Source organism: Dreissena polymorpha, chromosome 4 (assembly GCF_020536995.1).
Source record: "Dreissena polymorpha isolate Duluth1 chromosome 4, UMN_Dpol_1.0, whole genome shotgun sequence".
Taxonomy (NCBI): Eukaryota; Metazoa; Mollusca; class Bivalvia; order Myida; family Dreissenidae; genus Dreissena; species Dreissena polymorpha.
The window spans coordinates 87654913-87673783 of NC_068358.1; the positions used below are offsets into that span (position 1 = coordinate 87654913).

General features: G+C 34.1%; 1 protein-coding gene across 6 annotated transcripts in view; it reads left to right on the top strand.

Annotated features, from left to right (window-relative positions):
- LOC127877394 (transient receptor potential cation channel subfamily M member 3-like) overlaps positions 1-18871 on the top strand; it is a 279970-nt gene that overhangs the window by 14255 nt on the left and 246844 nt on the right. For 4 of the 6 annotated variants that reach the window (XM_052423218.1, XM_052423216.1, XM_052423220.1 and 1 more), the window contains exon 2: positions 16143-16262. In XM_052423218.1, coding sequence (XP_052279178.1) covers positions 16158-16262 — 105 coding nt within the window. In that variant the 5' untranslated portion in view covers positions 16143-16157. Of the gene's footprint in view, positions 1-11311; positions 11328-16142; positions 16263-18871 lie in introns of those variants that run through there. The other 2 variants (XM_052423217.1, XM_052423222.1) reach the window with 2 other exon arrangements.

Sequence of the window (18871 nt, forward strand, 5' to 3'; positions counted from 1 at the left end):
AATAATCGATATGCGCATCTTATCAGTGGATTATCCATTACCCCATGTGGTGTTTATGGCGATTACTTGTGAAAGTAGGTACCGAGTGCTCTTTTAAAACAGGGAATATTGATACACTGATAGAGAAACCTTGATTTTGTTTGACAATCTCAACTTTCTTTTACTGAAAAATACACTGATCGGAAAATTTCAAACGCCCCGGGGACTTTGATTTTGAAATTCAAGCACCCCGGCAAGGGATCGTTAAATGGCCTGTGGAAAGCCCTGAGATTCAAGTACATGTTGTATTTAAATTCACACCAAAAGGCATTATAATTTATAAGTACAAGTGTATTCGTATTTTATTATCTGTACTTTTAGTTTCTCTTCCTTCACATTCTAAAAAAGGGAGTACTGTTATAAATCAAATAAGGAAGTAGATGTAGTTTTTTTGTTGCTAACAAATACTTTAAAATTAAGAATAAAAGTGTTTTCAATATTATACTAACTTAGGTTCAAGTTATATTGCTGAATAGGAAAATGAACAAAATGTAGTTTTTAACATTTTCTGGAAATCTTTTATTGGGAATGATAGGCAGTCATTTGGATCAAATATTAACTTTTGAAAGTTGGAATGGGGCGGAAGTTCAGCTCCAAAATTTACCCCCAAATAAACAAACACAGTACTCAGACATGTTTCAATGATTATGATCTTTCTGTGAGCAGAAGAACAGAATATCTTTTTAGAAAGATTCTGCTTTAATATGTTCAGTCTTAAATGAATAGATTCCTAAAAAATACTCTCAGTAATATTAGAATAATAATAAATAGATCAAACCCTAGGACATAACGCCCTCACACCTTTGCCCTCAGTCTGTTTTAAGCAGCACAAAGAATTTTTTCTAATACCTGATACTTTTTAAGTAAAGTTAACCCAAGAAGATGATAATTATTGGTTTACATGTATTCGTGGAAACAATGAATGATACAACTTGAAACTTTGAAACAGAAAATCTCTTTCATTGGCATAAAATGTACTAACAATCTGTCGCATGACTTCCTCCCTTCCAACCAGTACAGCAGATCAATCAATTGTGTAATACTGAATTGCAAAGTCACCCCTCACATGATCCTAGTATTCAATGAATGTCCTGAGCTACAGCAGTGACTGGGGTATCATGTTACCTACTGGTAACAACTTTTTGCTGTCAATAAGATGCAAGAAAATTATACTGATTCAACGACTTATTTATACATGGTGTACAGCATGTTAAGTGTTTATGTGGTAACTTTTGAGATAATAACAATTCTGCAGACAATAGTGAATTCCTCTTATCAATGAAACATTTACATGTTCAGATATGTGTAGGTGATGAAGGTGACTTTTATTGATATGAGAATTATCATCTCATAATCTTTTCTTCACCTGCCGGTGTCCGGAAATACCAGCACCCTACAGTGTCTCGGTTCTGGGCAAGTCTCTCACGATGTCGCCTCGTTTGATTGTAATTACAATCAATAAACATTGATATATTTAGCAGTCTATATGAATAATCTTAAAAAATATATATACAAACATATATGTGGTTAAAAGTATGGATAAACATAATTAAAATAGACAAGTTCTGTTCCTCAATTATTGACTTGTCATGTACAATTGGAAAAGGATTGAACGTCTTAAAAATAATTGGTTCAATAATGATTAATAAATTGAGCTTGTTTTTGTAATCGAATCTGTACAAATGATGTCATTTTAGAGTTTACTAATCAAAGATGTATATCATGTCACAAAAAACCATGCCTTCTTGCAGAGCTCCAGATAAGGATTTGTGAAATTAGTAACGGTACTGCCACTGACAAAAAGAAAAGGAGTAACGCTTAAAATCAATTAGTACCTGTACTACCATATCCAAAAATACAGGTAGTACTGTACTACCTGTGTTCTTGGATATTGAAGGGTGTGTAACTGACTGTACAGAAACATTTGCAGCAATTATAATAAATAATTATATGTAGCTTCTTAAACAGTTACTGTATTAGGTTTTCCATTCTGAATTATGATGCAAATACAACTACACATTAAAACTCATGACTAATACTATTTCTTCATTTTTCTTGACAAGAAAACACAAGCCAACTAGTAAGCTAAGTTAATGAACACTTATTTCACTGTCTCATCCCTATCCCATCGTGTTTTCTAACGTTTTAAGCCACCGATGCAATCAAATTGTTTAACATCGGGGCGACAGTGTCTTTTTCTGGGTTTACAGATTTAATGTCAGGATGGTTAGACGACACCGTATGTAGTCATTATATGACAACAAAGTGTTGTTTTGAACCGCTTTCAGTTAAACCGGCATTCCATTGCGCGCAGACATATTGTTTTTGACGGATTTACAAGTTACAGGAAATCACGTGACAGAAAAGACATTTATTTATGAACCCAGTCTACAACTTTTCGGTAATTTAAATTAACGAAAAGTGTCGTTAGGTTAGAGACCAACAAATCACGCCTCGCTGACGCAGACGTATCTGTACGGCCAGATTGTTTTCGTAAGTGCGTAAAATGGATATTAATGTCGTAATTGTACGTCCAGTTTATAGAAATAAATGCGTAAATCTTCATGAAAAAGGCGTATTTACGGCTGTACGGCCCTTATCTGGAGCTCTGTTCTTGATTTCTGCTGACTTCCTTATAAGGGTGCTCCCATAAATATGAAAGTATCAGGATATTGTCCTCCAACCCTCCATTACTTTATGCTTGTTAGAGAAAAGCTGTAAAAATATTTGGCTAAAAAATAACAACATTAAGGACTTGCTCAACGCTTTGAGTTTTTAATACAAGCTGCATTTAATATATAGGCATATGCTGATACTAAGCCAACACACGATATTGCATATTGTAATGTTGTGAAATGCTTGTACTTTACCAGTGATTTTGTTGTTGACTTTGATCCCTAATCCTTATCCCAGTCGAGGAAGTAGTGCCTTCTCCATAAATTTGACCTTACACAATGTACCTCGACCCTTGAGATTATTCATTTCTCTTTAACATGTTCAGAGCTTTCACCTATTGACCACTGAAATAAATTATGTTGGATTGTCCACATGTTTGCCTGGTTGGGTTTTTATTAAGCATAACACAAAATGAAATCTGCCAATTAATACATTTCAGAGGTGAATTATTGGCTACCAGTAATACCAGTACCTTTTGTGTATACTGTGAGCAAGGTAAACTTGTTAATGTGTTGCAGCATTCTCAATCACAACATGTGAAGTGGCTGTGATGTGTCTTAATAAACAACATGAAAAAGCAATTCAGAAAGTGTAAAATGATGTTCATTATTAGATTCCAGACTATTTTGTCTGGTCATGATCAAATGGAAATAAGTGTTGCTTCAGGGGTTTTTATCTGATTTTGGGGAAAGGGCCTGGCCTTTTTGAGGGGAAAAAAATCGCCCGAAATGCCGGATTTTGGGGGAAAAAATCACGCAAAACGCCGGATTTTTGGGAAAATAAGGAAAGTCTTAAATAATCAATAAATTCAACATATTTTGCTGTTTTTAAAACAAATTCAAGGCAACAGATAATTTAATTATGCAATATGCTATATTTTCTACACTGGATCAGGTTAACTTATATATTTAAAGAAGTTTGGGAAAAAAAATGTTTGTTTTTTTTAGGGGAAAAAATGAAGTCTGGGGGAAAATTTACCTGCTGAGGGGAAAAAAAATCCGAGGGGAAAGGGCCGATTTTCAGCGGGTCCCAAACAAGGAAAAAACGCCCTGTGCTTAATGATTTTTTTAAGTTCCCCTTTTGATGAAGCCATCAATTATCACCATCAAAAGAAGATTTTTCAACTGTGCAACTCACTTCTCCTTATCTCACAATTTACATTGTTTAAGGTCACATTTTGTAGATCAAAGGTCAAATTTAGTCATTAAACAGCTTGAAAATTGCAGTCTCTGCAGCCCCAATATTGCCATTCAGTGATTGATTTGTAAATAATTTGGGCACATTTGTAAGCCAAAAGACAACATGTACTATGTAACATCCTTCAACCTGTCTCAAAGGTAAAGGTCAATGGTAAAATTTGGCGATAAAACAGAAATGCCTTTCTCAGCCATGAGAAAAAGTTAAATTGTTTCATCTTCTGCTGTGGTTTTGTTTGTAGTTGAATATGATCATGCAGCCTGCCTGATATTTGGAAATGCAACTTTAAGATACTCTCAACTATTATTGATCAAACTAGTCTATTTTCAGGCCATTAAAACATGTTTTGTGAGATTATCTAAGAACATTTGAGGCAAACACAAAATACATTAAGTATTGGCTTATTATAATAACTTGTGCATGCAAGTTTTGTGCTTGGGTTTGGCTAACAACACTGTGAACAATATATAGAACAGAAGAGGAAGTTTAAACATACCAATAAACATAATACACAAACTTTAAAATCTGATTGCATCTTCTTTATTGTACATGTAGTGTTGGTGGTAATTCAATAACTTTGCACACAGGGCTTCTTTTGACTGATTGTATAGCCATTATTGTGTCATATTCCCAATGGCAATTGTTTTAGCTCATTGTGACCACTAAGTGCTAAAGGTGATAAGGTGATAACCTTATGTCTGCCGTTCTAGAGGCCACATTTATGACTCATTCTTGATGAAACTTGGTCAGGATGTTTATCTTGACAATATCTAGACTGAGTTCTAATCTGAGTCATGTGCCCTCACCAACAAGATCACCAGGCAAATTCTTGGAAAAAAACTGGTTATCACACTGGTACCTTACATGTGTGTGCACCAGTCCTGTCAACCCTTTCCCACTTAGAAGCAGAGTGAAAATGGCTATGTGAGTAACTCACAGTCTGTTCAGGTTTTATGCTGTTTGCTGCTCATCAGTCTCGTAGGGTTGGAACTGAAACCTTTAAAACTTTAATCTGGTAAGAAAGGCCTTCAATTAATATCTAAGTGGTAAAGTGTTATGTATATCTGAGCACAATCAATGAAGATGCTCACTGTGAGCTTTTGTGATTGCATCATGTTGGTTGTAAGTCGTTTATCGTCTACATTTGCCTTGTGAACCTATAGAGGCCACATTCAATTTGCAAAGTCTTCGTGATAATTTGACAGAATATTTGTCCTGGTCCAAATTTATATGGGGTCACATTTGAAAAACACTAGGTCATGAACCAAAGGTAAACTAGCTTGTGAATGCTTTAAAGGCTGCATTTATTGTCCAATCATCATGAAATTTGGTCAGAACATGTTTCCCAATCAATTACATGTACGTGGTCAAATTTAAGGAAAAGCTTGTGTGAACAGGCAAGAGGCCACATTTTGTGGTGAGAACATTTGTTCCAAATATCCCTTAGAGGAATTTGAAACTGGGTTACTGTATGTATATGTGGCATCAAAACTTTGGTCACTAGGTCAAATTAAAGAAAAAGCCTTGTGAACCCAAGAAGTAATGTTTTTTGCACAATAATGATGAAACTTGCTGTGGATATTTGTTGTAATGATTTCTCAGACGAGTGAGATATGGTTCCTGCCCATTGAAAAACATGACTGCAATTTGGCAGGGCATTGTTTTTTATTAGGGTAGAGTAACTCCATTTTACATCTAGTGCTACAGTGAATATAGTCAAGATATTGCAACTGTCTTTAAAGGAGCCTTTTCACGTTTTGGTAAATTGACAAAATTGAAAAAAGTTGTTTCATATTCGCAAATTTTGTTTTAGTTATGATATTTGTGAGGAAACCGTAATACTTAACATTTACCATGCTCTAAAATAGCCTTTATATGCATCTTTTGACAATTTAAAAACCTGAAAATTATAAAGCGTTGCAACGCGAAACGATTGAATAATTTGGAGAGTTTTGTTGTTGTCGTTATATTTTGCGAAACTGCGAGGATCGCTTATATCAAGTACATTTTTGTATAAAATGCATCTTCTATTATGAAAAGAAGGATGGCCGAGTGGTCTAATGCGTATACTTTTTACTCCAGGACTCCAGGGGTCAGTGGTTTGAGTCCTGCTTAGGGTTACCTTTTTTTCTTCCTATCAAATTTTATTCTTGATTTTTTACTGGAGCTTTTAAGATCCAATGTTTAAATTTATCAATATAAAGCATTTAATGACAAACTTCAAAACATGCCACAATCTGTGAAAAGGCCCCTTTTAAAATGACTTGACCACCTTATTGTACTGTGAGTACACTTGTTCATAAAAAGCAAGAAATGTAAGAACTGCTAAGTAATCTTGTATGAAAAGATGACATGTATCTTTGATAATTCATGATATTTTTTATTACAAATTATATTATAAAGGCAAGTTCAGGAATATTTCAGGAATAATTGACATGCATTGCATGACTGCACTCCGATCACACAACATTATTGGATTATTTTGTACCCACCTTTATCCTGCCTGGTGAGTTCAATTCAATTATATGTACATGTATTAATCTGGATTTTTTCTGTTATTTGCCCAGGAGGTAACCTTTGATGATGAATGATGTATTTTGATAGCTGTTTGTAATAAGATAATTGTTGATCTGCGATGCCTCAGTTTGCACTAAGGGAGATTTATCTGTATGGTAAATAAATCAAGATCATCTTTACCAGTCAAGCCACTTTTTCACAGCTTGAAAAAATGTTTCATAAAAAAAAAGTTGTCACAGATTCAAACAAGAATTCATTTTAATCAAACAAGCAAATAACTCTTCTTTGTTTGAGAATGTAACAAATATTGGTTAATAAGTCGATAGTTATCAATTGAAATCAGAAAAATTATGAAAAGTTTTAAATACTTTAAATCATTCTATGATTCAGAAAATACCGTAAAAAGTTGTGTATAAGGCGCACTTTTTTACCCCAAAATTTCATTGTAAAAACTTGATGCGCGTTATGCACAACTTCAGCCATGCCAAGACATTTTTTCTCTGTCAGTTACCCAGTAGCGGTAATTCGCATCATTCTGTTTTCCGGTGTTTTAACTGTAACTATGTTAATCATAGTGTTATATTGACGATCTGAATAAGATGAACAAACATTATAAAGTTTACATATATATTTTCTATCTTTTTCAGGTAAGTACAGAGCATTGAAATCAAATAAATTTGAAGAAGAGAATGAAAAACGAGGAAGCCATTTTTATTTAAATGTTATTGTTTACTTTTCCCACAATATTATACCCTACTGTACTAGGGTTACACAATTTATTTGGGGGCACTTGTCGATTTACAATAGTATGTCAGCAAGGTATTTCCCGATATATTTAAGATTATTTTTCTTGCTTTTTAAATGTGTTAATAAAATTGATGCTGTGTTTGTTTACACGTTTTCATACGTCTTGTCAAGATTGAGGATGTGATTATTGAGCAATTTGCGTCACCTGTCAAGTTTTGTGTAGCTGGGCTATTATCAAAACATGCGAACCGGCAAACGGCTTCACACCTCCATTGTTTGTTTATCGCCGGTAATGTCGTGATGGTGTTGAGAAGTTTGAGTCGTTAAAGTCTCTTGTCAATTTTAGACACTCGAAAAGAACGCATGATATCGGCATTGTAAATAAAATGCGCGGTTGTGAATTAGTCATGCATGAATAACCAGGTGACAATACCAATCAATAATGTCAGTTTCTTAGTTATAACTAATCCATCCGTTATGTGTACTCCACGATAAAATCGTGGACAGTTACTTCGGAGACATATGATGAAAACCTTGATGGTATCCTCGTGGAAAGTGTGCATTTCATGCATAATTCATTTAAATCCAAACATTTATTTTTACGCATAATATGATTAAAAAAAAACACCAACTAGTTGTATCGTTATCGTCTTAAAAATAATTTTTAATTGAAGCAATAAAAGAATTAAGTAAGATCGGCAATGTAAATATAACGATTTTCAGTTAGCCTGCGGTACGGAATTTTTCCCCCGATTTTTTTGCTTCAAAAACTGTTTTTCCCGATTTTTTAGCTTTAAAAAGTAGATGCGCGTTATACATAAATGCGCGTTATACACAACGTTTTACGGTATGTGTATAACCAGGACAACAGATAAGATTTCATGTCAACTAGTTTTCACTGTTTGTTACATGTTTCTCTCAAAACTAGTTGTCAATTTGTCAACTAGTTTTTGACAATTTGATTAAACCTTACCAATTTGCTTCTCTGCATCCTTGTGTTTGGTAATATAATTGTGCTTTACTATGTCCTTTGAATATTGCTTGATCCCGCCCTAGTAGCCCATACTGTTTAAACATTACCTTTCAGAGCTCCAGATAAGGTTTTGTGAAATTCTTAACGTTACTACTAGATTTTCAAAAATAATTCTTAACTCTGAAATTTTATTCTGAACGTTACTACTAAGTTTTGGAAAATAATTCTTAACTTTTCTAAATGACCTAAACATAAATAATAATGGTTATTTTCATGCAAAAAATCAAAATAAACATACTAGCAACTTAATTTAAACGAGTTCAACAGTGTCTATTCAGTATTATACAATTTTATTTTTCAATTACCTTCATATGCCCAAACTGTGCTTAGATTGCATGTCTTTGATGAATTTTTACATATTTCACAATTAAAACGGGTCTTTCCTTCAATCTTTTCAACGATTGGCCACGGCAGAGTTTTTTTTCCACTTTTTGGGAAGATAGTCCATGGCTTTGGAATTGGGAATTTTTTTGGCATTTTCATGAAATTGGGAAAATAAATTCATTAGCCTTTTTTTCCACATGAAAAGTCCACTGATTAGGGAAATACTAAATTTGATATAACTCTTTATAATCATTCAAATTAAAAGAACAAAATCATATAATACTTTGTTAGATGTAATTGAATTGAAATTGAGATAAAATATGCATTAGACTTGTTTTGGGAAAAAAGTATACTTTTTCGGATTGGGAACATAGCCGAATTTCGGTTATAAAATCGGGCCAAAAAAAACCCTGATGGGAATTGTTCCTTCCACTCGTTCAATGTTTTTTTGTTTAAGTTTGGACCCGTCGTGTCACGTTTTTTAGCTTTTACGACTGTGTTGGCAATTAAACATACAACATCGTATAAGATCTTTTCTATAATGTCTTACTTAACATTCAACTTCGGCTCACTTTGCGTGCAATATGTTAAAAGCGTCTTTTTGCACGCTTTGCAGTTTTTTAGGACGCTCTCTGGGCGCCGCCATTGTTTTTTGACAGATAGACTGTACACGCCGCTTTTATTGGAAAAAATGCGGTTTGTTAAACAAAAGCAATAACCATTTTATATAAGCACCGAAAAGATCTTTAATACGCGAAAAGAACTCAATAAAAATCAATACGAACCGATGTAAAAATAATATTCGTAACTTGATTTTGTAATTCTTAAAGGTATAACAAGATTTTAAAATAAATACGTTACGGACTTGAAAATAATTCGTTATTACGAAAATACAACCCTTATCTGGAGCTCTGCCTTTCATACAAATGTTGCACTTAAAGCGCATTTCTAAACCCTCTCCATCGATGACAAGCCAGTTTAAATGATTTTTAACCAGGTTTTCCGAAGGAAAAAACTGGTTATTAGATTGGCGAATGCGGGCGGGCTGGCTGGCTGGCGGGCGGAACAAGCTTGTCCGGGCCATAACTATGTCGTTCATTGTCAGATTTTAAAATCATTTGGCACATTTGTTCACCATCATTGGACGGTGTGTCGCGCGAAATAATTACGTCGATATCTCCAAGGTCAAGGTCACACTTTGAGTTCAAAGGTCAAAAATGGCCATAAATGAGCTTGTCCTGGACATAACTATGTCATTCATTGTGAGATTTTAAAATCATTTGGCACATTTGTTCACCATCATGGGACGGTGTGTCGCACGAAAGAATCACGTCAATATCTCCAATGTCAAGGTCGCCATGACTAAAAATAGATTTTTTTAAAAACAAACTTACAAAGGGGGTTAATTTTGTTTGTTCATTTCAAAAGTTCAGTTTGAGTTTTCTCCCTTTATCAGATTTTTTTTTCACAATGAAAACCTGGTTTTGTGACAATTTTGTCCCTTGTTCCACTATATATTTTTTTCAGCCACGGAATTGATGCTGTATTTTCGTCGAATATTTAAGAATGTATCACCACCTGTGACTTTAAAACTGAGAGTATACTCTTCAAATTATTTATTGACAGTTTGAGTCGTGTAACGGATTGTAAAATATTAGAAGCATGCCGATAATGGAAGTTTCCTACCCTGTTCTTGTTTAGCAGTCGATATTTTCCGGGATTTTTTTACAACGGAGTAAGTTTTTAGATAGACACCGGCCTGAACCGGTGTCTATGTATACTTACTACAAATAATATGGCAGCACTTAAGAGCACATGATATGAATTCAAATCAAATGAAGTACAGAGCCAAGTAGTTCAAATAAAATGACTGTTAATTTATTATGTATTGATTGCAATTCGTTTTCCCATTTTAATAATTGTTTTATGTTTGGTTGATTTTTTATTTCAATTCCTTTTCTGTCAAATGCGAATCGTAAAAACGATAAAACAATCCTTACCTGTTGCCTTGTTTTACAGCATTGAAATAAACAGAGCATGAATGGTCAAGTGGTAACTTTGTTGGCATTTGGTCCCCTGTTTGCATTCGGATTAAGTCACTTTTTTCTTGCTATTATCATAATTTTAAATTATCACAAATATTAAAGTTTCGTTAGGCAGAACATTAAATGAAATTTAAAAAAACAATCTGGGAAAAAATTCAAGTGAGCAAAATTTTACCAAATTAATGATGTAACAAACGTCATGATACCAAATCAATAATAAGTGCCGATAACTTATTAACTACATCTACAGCTATCCATAATTATCTAGTGTTGGATCTCCAGTATCATATTCAGATTGACCGCAGATAAATTTTGATACATCATTATGATGCTGAACTTGTATAAGTGTTGTGCCGTTTTGCATCTATGGCATAAAAAAGACAAATGTCAAAGATTTGTTTTGTAAGTCTTTGAGTGTGTGAGACATTAAGTGGGTGTGCACATTGTTTAGGAATGCAAAATAGTTCAGTTTGTATTTTTGCACATGCAAGAAGGCATTTTCATCTGTGAATTCTGAATTTATCAACATATACAAATGTAAGTGTTAACACTGCTAAAAGATTGTTATTCGCATAAAATGCATGTTACGGCAAGAGAAAGAAACATTGTACTCTCTATTTCAGAATGTTTCATTTGCATAATTACTGTGTCAATATATGTAGATACATGTAATTGAAACGTTCGTGTTCGGTTGATCACCAATGGGATTTAATAATAATTTTTGGTATTTTAGGCTTATTTTGTGGTCTGTAAGTATTTCCTTAAAACTTCATTACATGTATATTTTCACACAGACACATTTTTATGTCCCCCACCATAGTAGTGGGGGACATATTGTTTTTGCCCTGTCTGTTGGTCTGTTGGTTGGTTGGTTGGTTTGCGCCAACTTAAACATTTGCAATAACTTTTGCAATATTGAAGATAGCAACTTGATATTTGGCATGCATATGTATCTCATGGAGCTGCACATTTTGAGTGGTGAAAGTTCAAGGTCATCCTTCAAGGTCAAAGGTCAAATATATGGGTCAAAATCGGTCATTTAATGTACACTTTTGCAGTATTTCAATATTCAAGATAGCAACTTGATATTTGGCATGCATGTGTATCTCATGGAGCTGCACATTTTGAGTGGTGCAAGGTCAAGGTCATCCTTCAAGGTCAGATGTCAAATATATGTGGCCAAAATCGCTCATTTTATGAGTACTTTTGCCATATTGAAGATAGCAACTTGATATTTGGCATGCATGTGTATCTCATGGAGCTGCACATTTTGAGTGGTGAAAGGTCAAGGTCATCCTTCAAGGTCAGAGGTCAAATATATGTGGCCCAAATCGCTTATTTTATGAATACTTTTGCAATATTGAAGATAACAACTTGATATTTGGCATGCATGTGTATCTCATGGAGCTGCACATTTTGAGGGATGAAAGGTCAAGGTCATCCTTCAAGGTCAAATATATGGGTCAAAATTGCTCATGTAATGTCACTTCTGCAATATTGAAGCTAGCAATTTTATATTTGAAATGCATGTGTATCTCATGGAGCTGCACATTTTGAGTGGTGAAGGGTCAAGGTCAAGGTCATCCTTCAAGGTCAAACATCATATAGGGCTCAAGGTCATCCTTCAAGGTCAAACATCATATAGGGGGACATTGTGTTTCACAAACACATCTTGTTATCTTATTATTTCAAGTTTGTGTTAAGAATTTATAGTTTTACCGTAAATCCACGAGTATAATACGCCCTCGTGCATAATACGCAACCACCAGTTTGGTCAAAATTTATCAGTAAAATTTGAAAATCCGAGTAAAATACGCACTAAAAAAGTTAGTGCCCGAAATCGGCCATATCAGAAAAAATGTGTCAATATATTTTTGTGTTGTGAAAATTCTCAATATTTTCGCAAATGACACAAATGGCGAACGACAGCGCGAGCCCTGTTGAACCCCTTTGATGTAATGGTGTAGTTCAAAATGGCTGTCGCGAAGCGAATAACAGCAATTAAGTTGAAAATTTGCACAGGAAAAATTTTGTTTTGCTCTAAACTCGATTATTATACGCACCCCCTTCTTGAAGAAAAAATCGGCATGTAAAAAAAAACGTATTATATTCGTAAATTTACGGTTCTTTAAACTCACAGTTTACAGTTTTAATTTAATAACAACTATTATTATAAAATCATAATATAAGACACATTTTCATTCCTAGAAAATTTAATGTAGATTGTAATAAAATGAGTGTTAAAATAAGTTTATTAGTTAATCATCATCTTTTTAGATCACCTGATTGCTCAGGTGAGCTTTTCTGACCGGTCTTTGTCCGTCGTATGTCTGTTTGTCCGTCCGTCCGTAAACATTTGCTTGTAAACACTCTAGAGACCACATTTCTTGTCCCATCTTGGAATGAAACTTGGTCAAAAGCTTTTCCCCAATAAAATCTCGGCCGAGTTCGAAATTGGGTTGTGCTGGTCAAAAAACTAGGTCACTAGGTAAAAAAAAAGAAAACCTTGTAAACACTGTAGAAGTCAAATTTTATGTTCAATCTTCATGTAGCTTTGTCAAAATGTTTGTCTTAATGATATCTTGGTTGAGTTCAAAAGTGATTCCGATCCGTTTAAAAACATGGCCGCCAGTGGGCAGGGCAGTTTTCCTTATTTGGCTATAGAGAAACCTTGTAAACACTCTAGAAGTCACAATTTTTGGCCAATCATCATGAAAGTTGGTCAAAACATTGGTTCAATTGATGTCTCGGACGAGTTCGAAAATGGTTGAGATAGGTGAAAAAACATGGCCGCCAGTGGGTGGCGCATTTTTCTCTATATGTATATAGTGGCAGTTTTCCCTATTTGGCTATAGATAAACCTTGTAAACACTCAAGAAGTCACAATTTTTGCCCAATCATCATAGAAGTTGGTCAAAACATTGGTTTTATTAATATCTCGGACGAGATTGAAAATAATCGGGATTGGTGAAAAAACATGGCTGCCAATGGGCGGGCATTTTTCTCTATATGTATATTATATAGTGAAAACATGTGAACACAGTAGAAGTCACATTTTTGGCCCAATTTTCATGAAATTTGCTCAGAACATTTGTTTCCTTGATACAAGAGTTGAGTTCAAAAATGGTTCCGGTCAGTTGAATAACATGACTGCTGGGAGGGGGGCAGTTTTCTCAATATGCCCCCCCCCTTTGAAGAAGAGGGGGTATATTGTTTTGCTCATGTCGGTCCGTCCACCAGATGGTTTCCGGATGATAACTCAAGAACGATTATGCCTAGGACCATGAAACTTCATAGGTACATTGATCATGACTCGCAGATGAACCAAATTGATTTCCAGGTCACTAGGTCAAAGGTCAAGGTTACGGTGACCCGAAATAGTAACATGGTTTCCGGATGATAACTGAAGAACGCTTATGCCTAGGATCATGAAACTTGATAGGTAGATTGATCAGGACTCGCAGATGACCCCTATTGATTTTCAGGTCACTAGGTCAAAGGTCAAGGTCACAGTGACAAAAAACATATTCACACAATGGCTGTCAATACAACATAGAGCCCATATGGGGGGCATGCATGTTTTACAAACAGCTCTTGTTTTATTTAGTTTTTGAATTTGTATTTCTTATTTTTGGATGATAATGTAATAAATGACCACACACCCACACTATACAGCCTTCTCCACCCCACCCATCCATCTTTTTTGATTGAAGTATTGAGATAGTTCACCTTTAAAAAGAAAAATAGATGAGCGGTCTGCTCCCGCAAGGCGGTGCTCTTGTTTATGAAATACTATTGTTTAACGTGTATTGGGTGTTGATTTAATTTCTCAATACATCATACTCAAAGGAATAATGCTCACAAAGGCCAAACAATATTGTGAAAATATCCATTAGTTAGGACTGAATTTGAAACCTGAAATACATTTATAATAAGAAAAAACGCATTTTAACAATTTCTCTTTTTTTTAAATTGATATCTATTAGCAATCAAAATTGGTATTATTTTTGCAATATATTGATCACATTTACTAAACAACTTGTATTTGTGAATGTCCTCCCTTCCAAGTACATGTATTTGAACATAAAATTTGAAAAATAACACAGTTCCATAGGTAACTTCCAGCTAAATTTTGTGTGATAATATTGTAAATTGTAGCCTGTCAGTTTGTAAGTTGGTCAATCATGCAGGGAACTATTATTGCATTTGAAAGCAGTTAAATGAAAAAGCAATACTATGCTCATTATAATGCCATCACCATCCAGTATAGATCTGCAGGACTGTTTTTCAACCCCCATGAGATGTGAAAAAATCTGACAACCAAGTGTTAGGGGTCACACTCTTAAAAATGCTTTTACAATCAGGCCTTTTTCCGCCCTATGCCATGGGTCCGAAATTCGGCCCCATTCCCAATGCAAATCTGGTTGTTTTTTTCCCAATTGAATAAAATATTTCCAATTCCAAAAAAAATAAATAAATATATATATATATACTTTTTTTTTACCTTTAAATATATAAGTTAACCTTATGTATAAGGTAGAAAATAGAATAATATTGCATAATTAAATTATCTGTTGCCTTGAATTTGTTTTAAAAACATTAAAATATGTTAAATTGATTATTTAAGACTTTCCTTATTTTCCCCAAATCCGGTGTTTCGCACGATTTTTTTCACCTCAAAAAAGGCCAGACCCTTTCCCCAAAATCAGATAACGAACATTGCACTTATCACACATGTTCGTAATATTTTGTAAAATTGTAATAATATGTTATCAAAATAGTCATTATTTACCAGTCAACAGCTTCTTTGAATTATAAGAAACACTATTTACATGGGATTATTTTTCCCAATTGAGCCAGTTTTGCGATTAATTTTTTTTCAAAAATGGGTTTTTCACGATGCGAAATTCCCAAAATTCCAGTGCCGCGTTTTCCCAAAATGGAGCGGAAAAGGCCTGACAATAATAGCTAAAATTCAAAATATCCCGGCAATTTCACCAATAACACTATAGGTAAATTCCATGTTTGTTTCATGGGTCTCATACACATGATTTACATACATTCCATGTTAGTTTTTTGGGGGGTGATACACCTCAATTGCATGTCAGTTTTAGAAGTGTGATAAGGAAGTTTGTTTCAGGGGTGTTATACGCCTTTCTCCTCCTTTCAGCTGATTTCCTTCCTTTTCATACAAAATAGCTTTACAATTAGACAATAACTTTGCTGTTTGTCATAACCCTTTCCCTCTCAAAAGCAAAGTGAAAATGGCTATAATATAATGTGCAAACAACATAAAACCAGAACTGCCTGCGAGTAACTGGCAGTCTGTTCAGATTTTATGCTGTTTGCTGCTCATCAGTATCTAAGGGATGGAAATAATGCCTTTAAAAATTGACTATAGTAAGAAAGGTCTTTCATTAAATTGAACTTTCTGAGGGACTACAAATACATCGAAATATGTATCTAAGGAGCTAAGGGTTTACATGAATTGTTAAAACTGAAAGAGTATTTTTTGTCCTCTAAGCTCTTGACAAAAGTTGCACCTCAGAAGTCTTTATTTGCAGTAAGCGTACAGGGTGATGGAACTTTCCCCGATCACAACCCCTAAGCCGTCTGACGTAGTACAGGCCTCGGAAACGCTGTTTGCCAATCCAGAAAAACATGAGAGGCAGTTGAGTGGACAGGTATGCAAAATAGGAGCTACATTCAAGAGGGGTGAAATGTAGATGAAAGGAAATTTAAAAGACCCCATTGGCCAACCCACAACAAATCTAAAAATAATTACACAAAAACAAAGCATAATAATAACAGCTACCAACAATAGTAATATGTTTTATGCAGTTTATTAGTTAGGAATTGCATATTTCGTCGCATTGTGATAGCACCCTCTTTATAAGTCTTACAGTAGTCACAGTTTTATTTGTCAGTGTTGTCTGGAACAAAGCGTAACTATGGCAACAGCTGTGAAAAAGATACAACACTTGTTGATTCCTTATTGAATACCTGTAACTTCAAAGTTCAAGTATTTTTACAATTTATTATTGGCTTATGATATGATAATAAACTTCAATTGTTTTTGTGTCTCACTCTTTTTGGCAATTACCATCAATGAAGGACCACATCGCAAAACAAGATTTCTCTACTGCTGGTGTAGCTGAAGTTTCATTTTGTTTATATGTGTCTCTTATATAAGTATGGCTTACTCTACATGCATTTTTGTTAAATATTTAGTTTGGATGTCTTATATATTGGTTAAGATATCTACCTGCCATAATTTGCCACGAAAAGATGCATTCGGCCTGTATCATGCAATGTGGCGAGACACAGGTACGAAAATTCACATTTTGACTAATTTAAGTTCCAGTACATCAATTATTTCACTATTCAGAGTTTTGCATGATGTGTAGCTCATAAAAAGATATGTTTTTAACCAACATTGTTTTATCTGAATTTTACTTACCTACCACTAGACTCATGGTTTTGATGATAATTTAGCATTGCCTTTATCACTGACTGGTGGATGTAAAGTATTACATATTTTTATGCCCCCCTTCGAAGAAGAGGGGGTATATTTTTGTTATGGATTTGTAATAAATATCAATTGATAACCACAACAACTTAATAGACGAGTAAATTGTTATTATCCTCTGCCATAGGCGGAGGGATATTGTTTTGGCATTGTCCGTCCGTCCGTCTTTCCGTCCGTCCGGCACTTTTGTGTCCGGAGCCATATCTTGGAGTGCTTTGGCAGATTTCAATGAAACTTGGTATGAGTATATTATATGGATAAGAGGATGATGCACGCCTAATGGCATTGTACACCATCTGTTAATAACAGAGTTATGGCCCTTTGTATCTTGGAAAAATGCTTTTTTGTGTCTGGAGCCATATCTTGGAAGTGCTTTGGCGGATTTCATTGAAATTTGGTATGAGTATATATATGTATAAGAGGATGATGCACGCCAAATGGCATTGTACACCATTGGATAATAAAGGAGTTATGGCCCTTTATATCTTGAAAAAATGCTTTTTTTTGAGTGTCAAATATAGCACTTTTGTGTCCAGAAGCATATTGGCGGGGGATATCAATTAAACGAATTTGCTTGTTATTGTTTACATTCGGGATTTTCCGCGCATGAGCACTGACTGGTTGGCAAAAACACTTTTGTTTAGTCAATAAAACAATAAAATAATCCGAAATAAACATAAAATCTCTTAAATAATAGCGGAAATAAATCATATTTAGTACCAATAAATTTGTATTCATAAATATAGTTTTGTCTTTATCAAAATGCGAATTAGTAATTAGCATCAGAGTAAACGTGATCGGAAGACTAAATACTGAAAATCCCACAAAACAAAACAAATAAATCAGCCGTATTCTTTCTTATATTTCTTATTCTTTTCCATTTAATGAATTTTCGCTTCTTTTCCATTGAATGACAATATTACTAATTTTAAGCATTCAAATGGAAAAAAAACCTGCATATTGTGCAAATTGAACTGTCTTTGCATATGTATTTTGATTTTTTTTAACTAAGTTATAAGGAGTTATACATGTAACAATCAAGCATTTTATGATAAATAACACTATATATTTAAGTTATTTTACGCAAGTATTTTTGATTTCCTGTTTTCATGATGGTGTTTCGTGCACTGTTGTAACGTACATTGTTTACACGTAAATGCCGATTTTATATGTTCCTGTAATAGTTATATACATTAATTGTGTACCAGTAAAATTGCACAAAATTTTTAATTTATAATTTATAGTTATTACACACTGTATGTTATGATTAAACTGGCTAATATACATACACTTAATCCTGCAAATCCATTTCGGACTAATATCTTCATTTTTAAAAAAATATGTTAACATATTTCATTAAAGCAACTGTTACATATTTTGGCTTTAAAATTTGGCTTAAATGACTGCTTATTATGCCAAGAGATGACACGGAGGTATCATAAATTGTGTTTAATGACCATAAAATCATCTGACACATGTGGTTTATGCAGACATCCAAGTAAAGGTCCCTGGGTTTATGACACCATGTTAATACTTTGTAACTGTCTGGCCAGTATCCATTCATAATGAGATAATTGGTTTGTGATGAAAAAAGATGCAATTAAACACCGGGTTAAAAATGATGAAACAATCAGTGTCAAAATTGGTGTGAACAATTAAATAAAAGCAATTTCATTTATCGAGAGAATTTATTTAATGTGTAATATGGTAAGTTTTTACAGATATATATTAAGGTTCAAATCAGAACTATATGTTGCGTACATC